Source organism: Portunus trituberculatus, chromosome 6, assembly GCF_017591435.1.
Source record: "Portunus trituberculatus isolate SZX2019 chromosome 6, ASM1759143v1, whole genome shotgun sequence".
Classification (NCBI taxonomy): Eukaryota; Metazoa; Arthropoda; class Malacostraca; order Decapoda; family Portunidae; genus Portunus; species Portunus trituberculatus.
In genome coordinates, this window is record NC_059260.1 from 1,424,830 (window position 1) to 1,438,888 (window position 14,059).

Genomic DNA, 14,059 nt, shown 5'->3' on the forward strand with positions numbered 1-14,059 from the left:
ACACTGTAGACACCATAATGGTATGTACTGTACAGTGTATACACATTATGTGTATGATTTACAATGTCCATGTATACGATATTCTAGCGTACCAGTACGGTACGAGTGTGATTTACTGGTACGGTACTAAATTACGGTACTGTATTTTTCTTATATATATATATATATATATATATATATATATATATATATATATATATATATATATATATATATATATATATATAAATATATATTTTTTAGGGTACGAATTACGATAAATGACTCGTACCGTACAGTACTATTATACATGCCTTGATCACTGGACAGCCATGCGGTCATTGGGTCTTGGTCTGGGCGACATTCATTTGTAAATTAATTATCGTATATTACAAGTATAGGGACGATTTGGGTACAAAATAAAAAAAAGTCACTATTACTCTTTCATACCACTTACATTGCTGAGTAAAGAGGAATAAGAGAATAATTGAGGTTGATGAACCGTTCCCAGGAAAACAATAATAAATGTGTTAGTGGATGAAATATAAGAATTGAGAGGTGTGAAAGCTTTTGGATATATTTTCCTTGTCCTTTTTCTTATTCCATTCATGAGACAACAATAAAATAAAATAAAATAAAATCAAGCCACGTGTATAGGTCGACATGGCAACTCGCACTCTCCTTCTCCCCCCTTCCCTCTCTCCCTCTCTGATAGTGTATATTTCCACTACCCTTTTTTTTTTATACAATTCATGAGTTACCAGCAAAATAAAATAAAAAATTGAATAAAACAAAGCCATGTATTAACCAACATGGCAACTCAACCCCTCCTCCCTGTCCCTCACTCTCTCTCTCTCCCTCTCCCACCATCCACGGTCAGTAATATGTGAAGGTCCCTTGTCCCTATTTTCCTCCTTTTTGTGATCTTTTAGCATCAAGGTGAAGCTTTGAGTATTTGTGCGCATTGCCAAGGTAGTTATTGATGTTTGTGAACTAAGATGTCAAATCTGTGGTGAGTGAGAGGGGAGAGGTGGGTTAATTAGTGTGGGAGAGTGATGAAGTGAGAGTGGCTTGGGTATGTGATGTGGGGAGAAGGGGGGAGGGGGCGCTGTAATCAGGAAAGTACTGTTAATAGCACCTTCCTTCCTTCCTTCCTCCTCCTCCTCCTCCTCCTCCTCCTCCTCCTCCTCCTCCTCCTCCTCCTCCTCCAATAGGTTAAGTTAAGTTACATTAGGTCTACGAGCATTTCTAACCCCATTTTACCCTATCGGAAATTAATAATAACTTCAGGCCTAAATTTAGGTTAGTTAGGTTAGGTCTACCCCATTTTCACCCTATCGGAAATTAATAATAACTTCACAACAGAATATAGGTTAGGTTTCCTCCACCCCTACAACATATTCCCAGGAGGTCCCAAAGCTCGTTAGACAGGGAAAAAATAAATATAAGATAGGCTGTATTGATTCAAACTACAAATTTACGAAAAGGAAGTACAGTGGTAGGGTGACAGTGGTTAGCGAGGGACTGTATCCTTGCATTTATTTACTCACATTTTTGTAGGGTGTGAGCAGTGCAAGTGGCCGCAGTAAGCCCTTCTCCCACAGCGCACAGCAGCAGAGGGGTGGGGTGTGGTGAGGGGCCATGAAGACACCCTCACCACTACCACAGGGAAGGCAGCAAGGAAAGTGGAAGTGATATGTGGGGTGTATTAAGGAACGGTGCACAGGACACTAAAGGACACAAGGTAAGGGAGAGGTGTGGGTTTGTTGTTGATTCATTGGTGCTCGGAAAGAAAAAAATAAAGGAATTGTGAAAAAATACATCATTAGCAACTTTGTGCAGTTTGGACCAGTACACAACACGTCACTTTACACATTCTCACACTCTACATCACATTTATACCATTATTTCTAACCCCATTTCACCTTATTGGAAATTAATAATAACTCCAGGACAGAATTCACGTTAGGTTAGGTTCCTCCCCCTCCCCCCCGACACACACCACTGATATGTCTTCCTCAGATCAAACTGACTCATCTGACCAAAGCAGACAAGCCTAACCTGACTGGCAGTAGTAAGAAATTAATATGCTTTCACAACCTTGATAAAATCTGGCAATACAATGGAAGTAATCAAGGTTCTCTCTACTATTGGTCAGCAGCTGCATGCCCAAACAAGAGAACAACCACTGTGATTAATTTCATGCGTAGTGCAAATAATGCGACAATACACACACACTAACGAACACACCTGACAGCGTTCCTCAGTACCCAGCAGGCCATCACAGGTGTGGGTGTGGCAGTGCATTCATTAGCTCTTCCCCCTGAAATGGTATATAAATCTTTAAAATTGTTGTCATCGTTATAAACAATTAGTGGCGGGTGTGGTGGGTTCAAATTACTGGGAAGGAGAAGCTCTGTGTGGTGATAAGGATAAGGAAAGCCTTGTTGATTATGGTAAAAGACTAAGAATACCGAGAGGTGTTCAGCGTTCTTGTTTTTATATTTGCTAGATCAGAAAGATTAGGTATCGCACTATCACTGTTTTATTTGTTTTTATCTTCTATTCATGTCTTCCAGGTGGTCGGCAGTGAAGAGTGGTGATTTCAGTTGATCTGTTCCCACACTCCAGGCACTGTGGACATTGAGTCAGTGCCTGGAGTGTGGGAAATTATTTACTGAGAGAGGTCATCTTGTTGGACACAGCAGGCAGCAGCAAGAGAGAGAGAGAGAGTGGTGGTGGTGGTGGTGGTTTCAGTCAATCTGTTCCCACACTCCAGGCACTGTGGATGCTGAGTCAGTGCCTGGAGTGTGGGAAATTATTCACTGAGGAAGATCACCATGTCTGACGCAGCAGTGAGGGGGTTTGGTACAAGACACATGTGTTGAAGAGGTGAAGGAAGCTGTGCATGCTGAGAGGGGTCAGAAAGGCCATGTTGGTAATGGTGAAAGCTGTAATATTACCCAGGGTGTTCACCAGTCTTGCTTTTATATTGTCTAGGCCGGTGAGATTAGGTAACTATACAGGTAACTCAATTTACACGATAGGTGCGTTCCAAGAGGCATTGCGTATTTCAAAATTGACGTAAAACAAACTTGTAATTCTCATAAAAACAAGAGATAATGGGGGGGGGGATGTGGTCCAAATCATGTATAAGCAAACCCATCGCACAAATTTAATTAATTATAATATTTTTTCAGTTGTGTATTAACAAAACACGTAAATCAAGAGTTACCTCTATATATATTTTTTGTTAATTTTATTGTAGGTGGTCGGCAGTGGAGAGTGGTGGTGATGGTCTCAGTCGATCTGTGGACATTGAGTCAGTGCCTGGAGTGTGGGAAATTATTAACTGAGAGAGGTCATCTTGTTAGACACAGCAGTCAGCAGCAAGAGAGAGAGAGAGAGAGTGGTGGTGGTGGTGGTGGTGGTGGTTTCAGTCAATCTGTTCCCACACTCCAGGCACTGTGGATGCTGAGTCAGTGCCTGGAGTGTGGGAAATTATTCACTGAGGAAGATCACAATGTCTGACGCAGCAGTGAGGGGTTTGGTACAAGACATGTGTGCTGTGTGTGTTCAACAAGTGAAGGACACATAATGAGGTGGTGTATATTTGTATTTCATTTATTTGTGTGTTTTCCCAGCCAGTCAGCAGCAGAGTAATGGTTTCAGTCGATCTGTTCCCACACTCCAGGCACTGTGGATGTAATGCCAGTGCCTGGAGTGTGGGAAATTATTTACTGAGAGAAGTCATCTTGTCAAACTCAGCGTTTCAGTCGATCTGTTACACTGAGAGAGTCAGAGAGAGAGAGAGAGAGAGAGAGAAAGAGTGGTGGTGGTGGATTCAGTCAATCTGTTATTTACTTGAGAGAAGTCATTTTGTCAAACACAGCAGTCAACAGCAAGAGAGAGAGAGAGTGAGTGAGTGGTGGTTTCAGTTTATCTGTTCCCACACTCCAGGCACTGTGGATGCTGAGTCAGTGCCTGGAGTGTGGGAAATTATTTACTGAGAGAGGTCATCTTGTTGGACAGGGAAGGAACACATGTATTTTCAGAAGGGGGCATAGAGTATGGCTGTCCACATGTCATAAGGCTGATATGTGGACATGATGCAATATCAACAAAGGAGGATGTGTGCAGGACATACCTAACCTTGTGTGTGTGTGTGTTTCACGTGAAATATGTACATAACTAATATTAACTGACATCATTTATTTACCTGCATAACTTTAAATGTGTGTGTGTGTGTGTGTAGTGAGAGGCTGTATTACACCAGTGTACATATACAGAATGTTAATAATGGAAGTTGTATTTTGTGTATATTCATTGTTTTATAGCTAATAAAAATACAGGTACATAAAAGGTTTCAGTGCTTCATTATTAATAAGTAGGCTGGTACAGACATACAGACATACATGCATACGTGAGTGTACTATCTGCATAGCTCTTAGCGAGACTAGAGTGAACGCTGGAAGTGCAGGAAAAAAACGCAATTCCAGAAGGAACGTCAGTGATGTTTATCCCCAGGTAGTAGTTTCTCTCTCTCTCTCTCTCTCTCTCTCTCTCTCTCTCTCTCTCTCTCTCTCTCTCTCTCTGCTGTATCCTTGCGTTCATGGGGCAACTGTGATCTTTGCCTATACACCACATAAAAAAGCATAATATTTTCACATTAATAAAATTAGACTGCCTTACGTGGTCACCATCCCATTCACACGTGACGGCCTTTAAGTAGTGTGGTGACGAGACTGTGTGGCACCACACACTGGTGCCATACTAATATTTTGCTGCGTAAGGTTCATTTTGTTGCCGTGCACGAGTGTCATCAACATATAATGAAGGCCTCGGAGGATTCTCATATTTTTAAACTTCCCATACGGATATTATTGTCACTTAACTGTATGAAGAGTATTTTGGAATATCAGAAAAGTCCTGCAGCCTCATACACTCGCTAAGGAGAAAGTCGGAGCGTTTTGACAAGCAAGCCAATCTCTACTCAAGTATGTCAAAGTTGACCTTGAAGACAAGCTGTGAAGGAACAACTACTCTGGTAAACATCAAAGAATGGTCAGTCATGACACTTCTGTCACTATCACTCGGGAAAACCGCATCACAGCAACAATTGGTGAACAGTGTGTGTGTTTAGCTCTGATAGTCCCTTTATCGTAGATCTCATCTCCCAACACCCTTAAAGTAAATGTCTTTACTATGTTGTCTTCCTTTAGCGAATCTTGTGTTAAAATATTGTATTCGTGTTGATTCTGACAAATTAATCTTGATATTGTTGCCAAACGCGTCCCGTACAAAGTGGTCAGCCGTGGCGAACCATCATTATTCACACTGTGCTGGCAGCCGGGCAGGAGAATGGTGAAGAGGAAGATAGTGATAATAGTGAGAGTGACGAAGAGAAGAGTGTGTGTAGCCTCTCAGTAATCAGAGGTTCACTATTTATACTCCGTTGAGACACAAAGCGGACAGCGGTGTGTGGGTTGGTCGCAGGGTGATGCTGGTGACACGGACACCAGTCACCAAACAGTGTTTGGCTAACGTAAGTAACATATTGGTGTAACTCATCATTTCACGGTGTTGCCATGTCATAGCGTAACGTTGGTAACCTCCAGGACAACATGTCAGTGAACTAACACCTGCAGATATTTGAAAACCCCCCAATAATGCAAGCCTTCCATACGTCAACAAACCAATCCCCGGACCCGCTGCCTCTCTCTCAGCCATTGTCTGCCTCGCCTCTCACTCATTACAGGCCAGGCAGGTCACAAAGTGCAGCCATAGGCCTAATCTTTCATGTCCCTTGTTGAAATATATCCGCAATTACCTGATTTGTGTAATATGGAGGCTCAGTGAGGGGAAGTGGGCCGGGCCGGGAGGTGACGTCACGACCCGCCATGCTGTGACGTCATCACCGCCTCCCGCCCAAACGTCCCAGATCGTTGACTTCCACTATTATAGATATTTGTCTCAGTTCATTTATTTCGAGTCACAAGTGCCTTTTAAGGGTTTGTAATGATAGTTCGTTGTGTTTTGCGTGTGTTCCATGCTTGAGTTGAGTGAAGTGCGGTGATTTAGAGGGTGTTTGAGACTTAAAGGAGAGGGCGAAAATACGTCAAAATTTTCCTCCCCGCTGTGAGTGATTTTTTATTTGAGGTTGTAGCGAAGTGTTTGTGTTTTCAAAGAACAGTTTATGATGGAAAAAGTGTGCAAGGCTCCTGATAAGTTAGAGATGTGGACTGTAAGAGTGATTTGTTGTCCTGTTAATATTGTAAATAACGTCGTTTTTTAAATATTTATTTTTCTAATACGGCGAGTTGCCAGGTTTTGATATATGGAAATGATAGTCATAATTTTTGAAAGACGTTATCAATCCTGTTGAATGAAATTGGTGGGCTTTGGAATTGTTTTTAAGTAAGTCGAAGTTCAAATACTTTATTTATTATGATTTTTGAAATATTTTTATTAATCCTTTTCCTGGAAATATTTTTATATTTTAGGAATTAGTTTTGATTGATAACAAGTCAGAATTTTTATAACATTCGTGTCCAGCTGCCTTTTTGGGAATCCTCATTTTCAAAATGAATTGCGTTACGTATATATGTGACGTCATCAAGGGGGGGCCCACCTGGTGGTCCCAGACCCACACCCACCTCCCGGCCCGAGGGTGGGGTGTGGGTGGGTGGGGTGTGTGTGTGTGTGTGTGTGTGTGTGTGTGTGTGTGTGTGTGTGTTGCCTCGTCTTTCGTTATGAAGAGGGGAGAGAGCTACCTGGCTGGACCCAGGCCCACACCCAGCACCCGGTCCGAGGGTGGGGCGTTGATGAGTGGGTGGCGGTGTGTGTGTGTGTGTGTGTGTGTGTGTGTGTGTGTGTGTGTGTGTGTGTGTGTGTGTGTGTGTGTGTGTGTGTGTGTGTGTGTGTTACATTGTCTTTCGTTATGAAGAGGGGAGGGGGCCTACTGGCTGGACACAGGCCCACACCCGGCCCGAGGGTGGGGTGTTGATGAGTGGGTGGCTGCGTGTGTGTGTGTGTGTGTGTGTGGCCTGTCACGTGTTGGTATGGAGGGATTGTATGGCCAGCATTGGCAAGGAGTCAAGTGTTGGCGTTTGTAAACACTATAGGTATAGGGAGTAGGGAACGCAATGGTATAGCGTAAGAAAGCCGTGTGTAGCTACATTGCTGGACAAGATACGGGTGACAATGTTGAGTCTGTGCCTGCCAGTGTACAGTTACAGTCATAAAAAACGTGATAGCAATGCATGGGGTGCTTGACCTGTCTTCAGTGACCCTGCCAATCACTCCGGGTCAAGCCACAGACAGCTCTTATACTATACTGGCGGGGTTTATGGTCACGTTGAGAGTGTGAGGGGGTGAGTGTTAGTAATTTTGGAATTCAGTCACTATAAACCTCTCTATTCTAATGTGGCCCTTTCAAGAGTTAGGTTCCATCCATGTTTTTTTTTTTTTTTTTTTTTTTTTTTCTATGCAGGAGAGAAGCCAGCGAAGGGCAAAAAAGTATATATGAAAAAAAAAAGGGCCACTTGAGTGTTGGTTCCCTAAAAGAAAAGTAAAGAGTTAGCCAAAATTAAGGAATAGAACAACATAATCAGAGAGAGAGAAAGAGAGAAGCCAGAATATTGCGTCATTGGAGGGGGGGCGGGGGGGAGAGAGAGGACCAAAGGGGCAACTCGGCGCAAATGTAAACAAACCCGCAGCTGACGGACTGAGTACCGCGCCACCACCACCACCACCGCCACCCAGCCTCCCTCACGCCTGCACAGTACATGCCACGCCCACGCCCTAGTAGTGCCACGCAGCCACCACAAAGAGGCGTGTAGAGGTAGGCACTTACTGGCACTATCCTGGGTCTATAAAGTGTTGCTGGGGAATTACTGAGAATTTTGTGTTTGGTGCTGAGACAAACAGACAGACAGACGGACGGACGGACAGACACCAGGCAATAAAAGACATGAAAGTAAGACAGAGAATAATGTATGATAAATGATAAGGGGGTATGTATAATCTGTCAATAATACCAACAGCATCTTGTGTATTGTATGATAAAAGATAAGGAGGATATAGATACGCTGTCAATAATACCAACAGCATCTTGTGTAGTGTGATATATGATAAAAGATAAGGAGTAAAGATAGGCTGTCAATATTACCAACAGTATTTCCTTGTGTAGTGTGTTGTCCCTCCCTCAAGCCACAACAAACCTGGGGGCCGTGGTAGTGGTTGTAGTAGTAGTAGTAGTGGTGGTGGTGGTGTGGGGATGGCGTCTTTAGGAGATGACTACAAAAACTGGAGAAATTTTGCCTTTGAGAAGTGTCTAATGTCAAAGTAATGATCTTTTGGACATTTTTATGGGCCAGGGAGTAAATAGCACTAAAACATTACTTCCTGAACATAACTAAATGTGTTGCCGGCCGCCCCTCAACCCCCCATACCTAACCTAATGACAGTAACAGTGCCACAACCACCACTGACACCACAGCATTTGCAGGGTGATGGAGGAAGGGGTGGAGCAGTGTCAGACATCAGGTGGCAGAGACGGTGGCCAGCCCAGTGCCAAGAGACAGTGCCGCGATGGACAGACGCGCCTGGCACCACCACGAGAGCTGAGGCAAGGCATCCTGCAGCACCTCCTTGAGCCTGTGGTGCTGAGGGGGTACCTTGGGGGTGGGGCAGGGACAGGGGATGGTAAGGGGGACGGGGGGTCAGGGTGGGGGTGTCTGGAGTGGAGTATTGATAAGTGGGGGGAAATATTTGGTAACCAAGAGCTGGATTTCCGTGTTGGGCAGCGTGTCGGCACTGGCCAGTCACTGTCGGCGCCACAGTGGGAGAGTGAGTGCCAAAAAGCCGTTATGACATTTTGTGACTTCCTGGAGTGGGTGAAGGGGTGCCACATCCTGCACCACAACCAGCGGCACTGAGGTGAAGAGTGCCACACATTGGGCATACTTTGACTACTACTACCTCAAGGACCTGGGGGCAGTGCCAGCTGGAAGGTGCCATGGACTGGGGTGCCTTGGGTTTTCCGGAGAGGGGTGTGGGTGCCGGCACTCTCTGGATTGGCTCAGCAGGTGCCAACACACCGTGCCACATTGACACTTATGGCTGCAACCTCATAGTGCAAGTGTTGGGCAGAAAACGCTGGGTGCTTTTCCCCGAGTGCCAATCTGGGCTGCTCAGTGCCACACGCGTCCCATATGAGGAGTCAAGCATATACAGCAGTGCCGGGTTCCCACGTCCGAGCTTGCAGTGCCACCCTAAGCTTGCCAGTGCCACACCTTACGTCATTACCCTGCATCCTGGCGACACCCTGTTTGTCCCTCGGCACTGGTGGCACTCAGTGGAAAACCTTGACCTGGCTGTGAGTCTCAATACCTGGCTGGAGGTGCCGGAGGATAGTGCCGAGAGGGTCAAGGAGGCACTGGTCATGTATTCTGTGGCCAGTTTGTGCCAAGGTGTGACCTCTCTTGACCTTCTGAAGTCTGTGTTTAATCCTAATATGCTTGACCTGGCCACCATGACCTCACCTGACCTTTTGGCACTGCTCAGGGAGAAGGTACTGGCTATGACATCTCCCCTCACCCCAACAGACACCCCAGTTACCTCTTCCCTCACCCCAGTCACTCCAAAAGTCACACCAATGCACACCACTAACACTCACACAGTCACCCCTTCCTTCACCCCAATTCTTGTCACCCCAACTTCAAAAATCAACCTGCCCTCCACCTTAGTCACCTCCACCCCTCCTCACCCCTCTTCTCTCACCCCATCACACCCACCAGACCCCCAGAAGAGTGCCAAAAGTAGGTGGCACTGCACAGACTGGCTAGCAAAACATAGCATTGAGAAAGTGCCACATATGACCTTTTGCCAGTACCAGAGAGATATTCTGGCACTGGGGCAGGTCAGATCAGGTCAAGGAGTGCCAGGGAGTGCCACATCTCAGCTGGAAAGTGACCTGAGGGTGTTGATTGATGCATTCACTGATAGAAGAGTTGTGAGTGTGTTGAAAGAAGTGTTGGAGGAGAAAATGGCAGAAAGAAGAGAGATGGAAGGGTGTGGAAGAGAGGCGGAGGAAAAGGGAACAGGAAAGAATGAGTGATAAAGGTGGAATAGTAGAAAAATGAATAATGGATTGGAATAGAGAGAAAAAGGGAGTGAAAATGAGAAAGGGTGTTCGATAAGGATGGAAAAAGAGAAATATGAAAGAATAATAAATTGATGATAGAATAGTAAAGAAAAAAGAGAATGATGGATTGAAATAGAGAGAAAAAGAAACAGAAAAAGAGAAACACTGGTTGATAAAGATAGAAGAGGAAGAATATGATAAAAATAGAAAAAAAATGAGTGATGATGGAATAGCAAAGAAAAAAAGAGAATAACAGATTGGAATAGAGGAATAGGAACTGGAAAGAGAAAGTTTGATAAAGATAGGAAAAGAGAAACATGATAACAAAAGAAGAAAGAAAGAACTGATTGGTGAGAATAGGAAAGAAAAAGATAATAATGGATTGAAAGAGACAAAAACAGAAAAGAACAAAAAATATTGATAAAGAAGAAAAAAGAGAGAGAGAGATACATGATAATAATGGATTGAAATAGAGAAAAAAAAAACAGAGGAATAAAAAAAGAAACAGTGATTAATAAAGGAGGGAAAGAGAGAAAGAGAGAGAGAGATAATAATGAGTGAAATTGTTGGAGTTTGTAGAATTAATAAGTTTATGAATTTATGATGAGCTTTGAAAAATAACAACTTGAATAAATGCAAAGGTTTATAAATGTCTCCTTTGAAGCTACTTATATTATAGAGTGTTTGTCTAATATTAGAGAGTGTTTGGTTGATATTAGAGAGTGTTTGTCTAATATTAGAGAGTGTTTGCTTAATATTAGAGAGTGTTTGCTTAATATTAGAGAGTGTTTGGTTGATATTAGAGAGTGTTTGCATAATATTAGAGAGTGTTTGCATAATATTAGAGAGTGTTTGCTTGATATTAGAGTGTGTTTAAGAGTGCAAGGTTTAGAAGACTACCAGTGAAGAGTGAGAATGGGTAACAGCAAGTGGAAATAGAGGAAGACAAATAAATAGATAGAGAAAAACGAACACACACACACACACACACACACACCATATTGTATAAAAATTGTAATATTATTTGCATTTTTTATTTTGACAGGGAAAAAAAAAAGTGCAATAGAAAATTAAACTAAAAAGGAAAATATATATAAAAAAAACTAATGATGATGATGATAAATGAATAAATGAAATGCAGTAGACGTTAATGAATAAATATACCAATAAATAAAAGGAATGAGAGAGAGGAATAATAGATAGAGGAAATAAAAATAGAACAAATAAGACACAGTAAGAATGAAAGAAGAATAAGGAAACAAAGAAAACGGGAAAGGAAGTGAAGGAAAGAAGTAAACTATATGAAGGAAGAAAAGGGAAAAAAATTAAAATGAGAAAAGAAAGACAAGAAATGAAAACAGAAGACTTCGATCGTTATACATGGACTCTTAAAATGAAGACAAGCGTATAGACACTCACACACACATATAACCGTGTGTGTGTGTGTGTGTTAGTACGTTGATAGTGAGAGTGTGTGTGTGTGTGAGAGAGAGAGAGAGAGAGAGAGAGAGAGAGAGAAAAAGCATCTGTGATTGAGTGAGAGAGAAGAGAGAGAGAGAGAGAGAGGATATGTGAATGAGAGTGTGAGAGAGCTAGAGAGAGAGAGAGAGAGAGAAGTGTGTGTGTGTATGTATAACTGCCTGACTAACTGAGAGTGTGTGTGTGTGTGTGTGTGTGTGTCAGTGAGTGCCATGGCCCTGTGTGGCGATACATGGCCCTGGGGAGTGGCACCCTTGTTTGGCCTGGCCTGCGTGCTGCCACTAGACACTTACGGCACCAGATTCGGAGTTTGGGGAGGGTCGGGGGACAGGGGAAGGGAGTGCCACCCCCCTATGCTGCCACTATGCTGGAGAGGTTAGGGTGGGTGCCGCCTGGGTGCCGCGCTGCCCTCCTGCAGTCCCTGGCACCGGCACTGGAGGCAGCAGCAAGGCGGTGTCACTCGGAGGCACTGTTGGACCTGTTGGATGATGTGGCACTGGTTCTTCTGGCACCTTCGGCACACTCCCTCCATGTGGACAGGTGGGTGTGTGTGTGTGTTTTTTTTTTTTTTTTTTTTTTTTTGTATTTATTTTTTTATTCCTTTATTTGTTTTATCCATTTACTTGTTTATTTGTTTTATCTTATTCATTGATTTATTTATCTTATTATTATTATTATTATTTGTTTATTATTCTATTTATTTACTTATTTTTAAACCTTTTATATATTTGTTATTACCTTTCAAACACACACACACACACCTAACCTAACCTAACCTACCCCCCCCCGCAGGTACACCTTCCCGACACGGCGACCGGAGAGGTACCTGGCGGCACTCTCGGCAGCGCGGGGCCTGGCGGTGTTTGAGAGTCGAGGGGCGGCACTGTGGAAGAGACAGACGGCACCGCTCACCACTCTGGCAACGGCACTCACCAACATGACCAGGACTGAGGCGACTCCAGCTGCGCCACCTTCATCTTGACCAGGTGTGTGTGTGTGTGTGTGTGTGTGTGTGTGTGTGTGTGTGTTTATTAGTTTTTCCCTCCACCCATCCACCAATTAACTCATCCTTCAGTCTGTCTATCTATCCATCTATCCACTTATTTATCAATTTATTCACATATGTAGCCTAACCTTATCTTACCTGACCTTACCTCACCTGACCTTACCTGACCTGACCTCACGTGACCTTACCTGACCTTACTATACCTTAATATATATTTTACCTTATTTTACTTTGTGTTACCTTAACTTAACAAACCTGACCAATTTTAACCCTTCCTAACCTAACCTAATGTATCTTAACCCTTCCTAACCTGATTTTAACCCTTCCTAACTTAACCTAACATATTTTAACCCTTCCTAACTTGATTTTAAGCCTTCCTAACCTAACCTAATGTATTTTAACCCTTCCTAACCTGATTTTAAGCCTTCCTAACCTAACCTAACATATTTTAACCTTTCCTAATCTAATTTTAAACTTTCCTAACCTAACTTAATGTATTTTAACCCTTCCTAACTTAACCTAACATATTTTAACCTTTCCTAATCTAATTTTAAACCTTCCTAACCTAACCTAATGTATTTTAACCCTTCCTAACCTGATTTTAAGCCTTCCTAACCTGATTTTGACCCTTCCTAACCTAACCTAACTGTTACAGGGTGAGATGGGAGCGTTCCTTGAGGGGCTGGTGGAAGGCTGCCCCCTCCTTGCCGAACTGGACTTGAAGAGCAGCACTGTGACCGACTCCTGCCTGCCCCCCCTCCACCACCTCCCCCACCTCACACACCTCAACCTCAACCTCACCCGCATCACCCTCCAGGGCGTCGAGGGGCTGCTCAAGGGCGACACTCCCTTCAGAAGACTGGAGACTGTTGTTTATGAGGGTGGTGGTGGTGGTGGTGTGGTAGAGTGCTCAAGACAGTTAGTTGATTTGCAGGTAAGTGTGTGTGTGTGTGTGTGTGTGTGTGTGTGTGTGTGTGTGTGTGTGTGTGTGTGTGTGTGTGTGTGTTTATTTATTTATTTATTTATTTAGCATTACAAACTTAAGTCTATTTGTGTACCAGTCAGCCAGTCAGTTTATCTATTGGTCTATTTACCAGTCAGTTTATCCACTTGTCTATCCACCCACTGCTCCATCCACTCACCCATCTCTCCACCCATCTATCCTCTCATCCTTCTATCATTCCATTTATCCACTCACCCATCTGTTTATCCATTTATCTATTAGTTAACCCATCCACACACCCACTGAGCCACCTACCCACACACCCATTCACTCACACACACACCCATTCACCCACCTAACTTGACTCATCCACTTTCCTAACCTAACCTAACCTAACTCACACACTCACCCACTAACGCACCCACCCACCTACTCACCCATTATCCACTTATCCACTTAATAATCCACCAATCTGCAGGTCACAGCGATTTTAAACCTCCACCAC

The 14,059-nt window shown here is 43.5% G+C and overlaps 2 protein-coding genes across 2 annotated transcripts in view; both read left to right on the forward strand.

The window, feature by feature from the left end:
• Nucleotides 1–848: 848 nt before the first annotated feature.
• Nucleotides 849–10,486, forward strand: LOC123517570 (HSPB1-associated protein 1 homolog). Its single transcript, XM_045277808.1, is given in 5 exon segments — nucleotides 849–951; nucleotides 1,540–1,723; nucleotides 8,489–8,879; nucleotides 8,881–8,981; nucleotides 8,983–10,486. Coding segments are annotated over 3 exon segments (1,605 nt in total). The 5' UTR covers nucleotides 849–951; nucleotides 1,540–1,723; nucleotides 8,489–8,492; the 3' UTR covers nucleotides 10,100–10,486.
• A 1,205-nt stretch (nucleotides 10,487–11,691) lies between these two features.
• The window catches only part of LOC123516887, a 5,458-nt gene continuing 3,090 nt past the window's right edge, over nucleotides 11,692–14,059 (forward strand). Inside the window, 4 exon segments of the mRNA XM_045276611.1 lie at nucleotides 11,692–12,145; nucleotides 12,398–12,584; nucleotides 13,267–13,545; nucleotides 14,033–14,059. The exon segment at nucleotides 14,033–14,059 is cut by the window's right edge and continues 276 nt beyond it. Coding sequence (XP_045132546.1) covers nucleotides 11,838–12,145; nucleotides 12,398–12,584; nucleotides 13,267–13,545; nucleotides 14,033–14,059 — 801 coding nt within the window. The 5' untranslated portion in view covers nucleotides 11,692–11,837.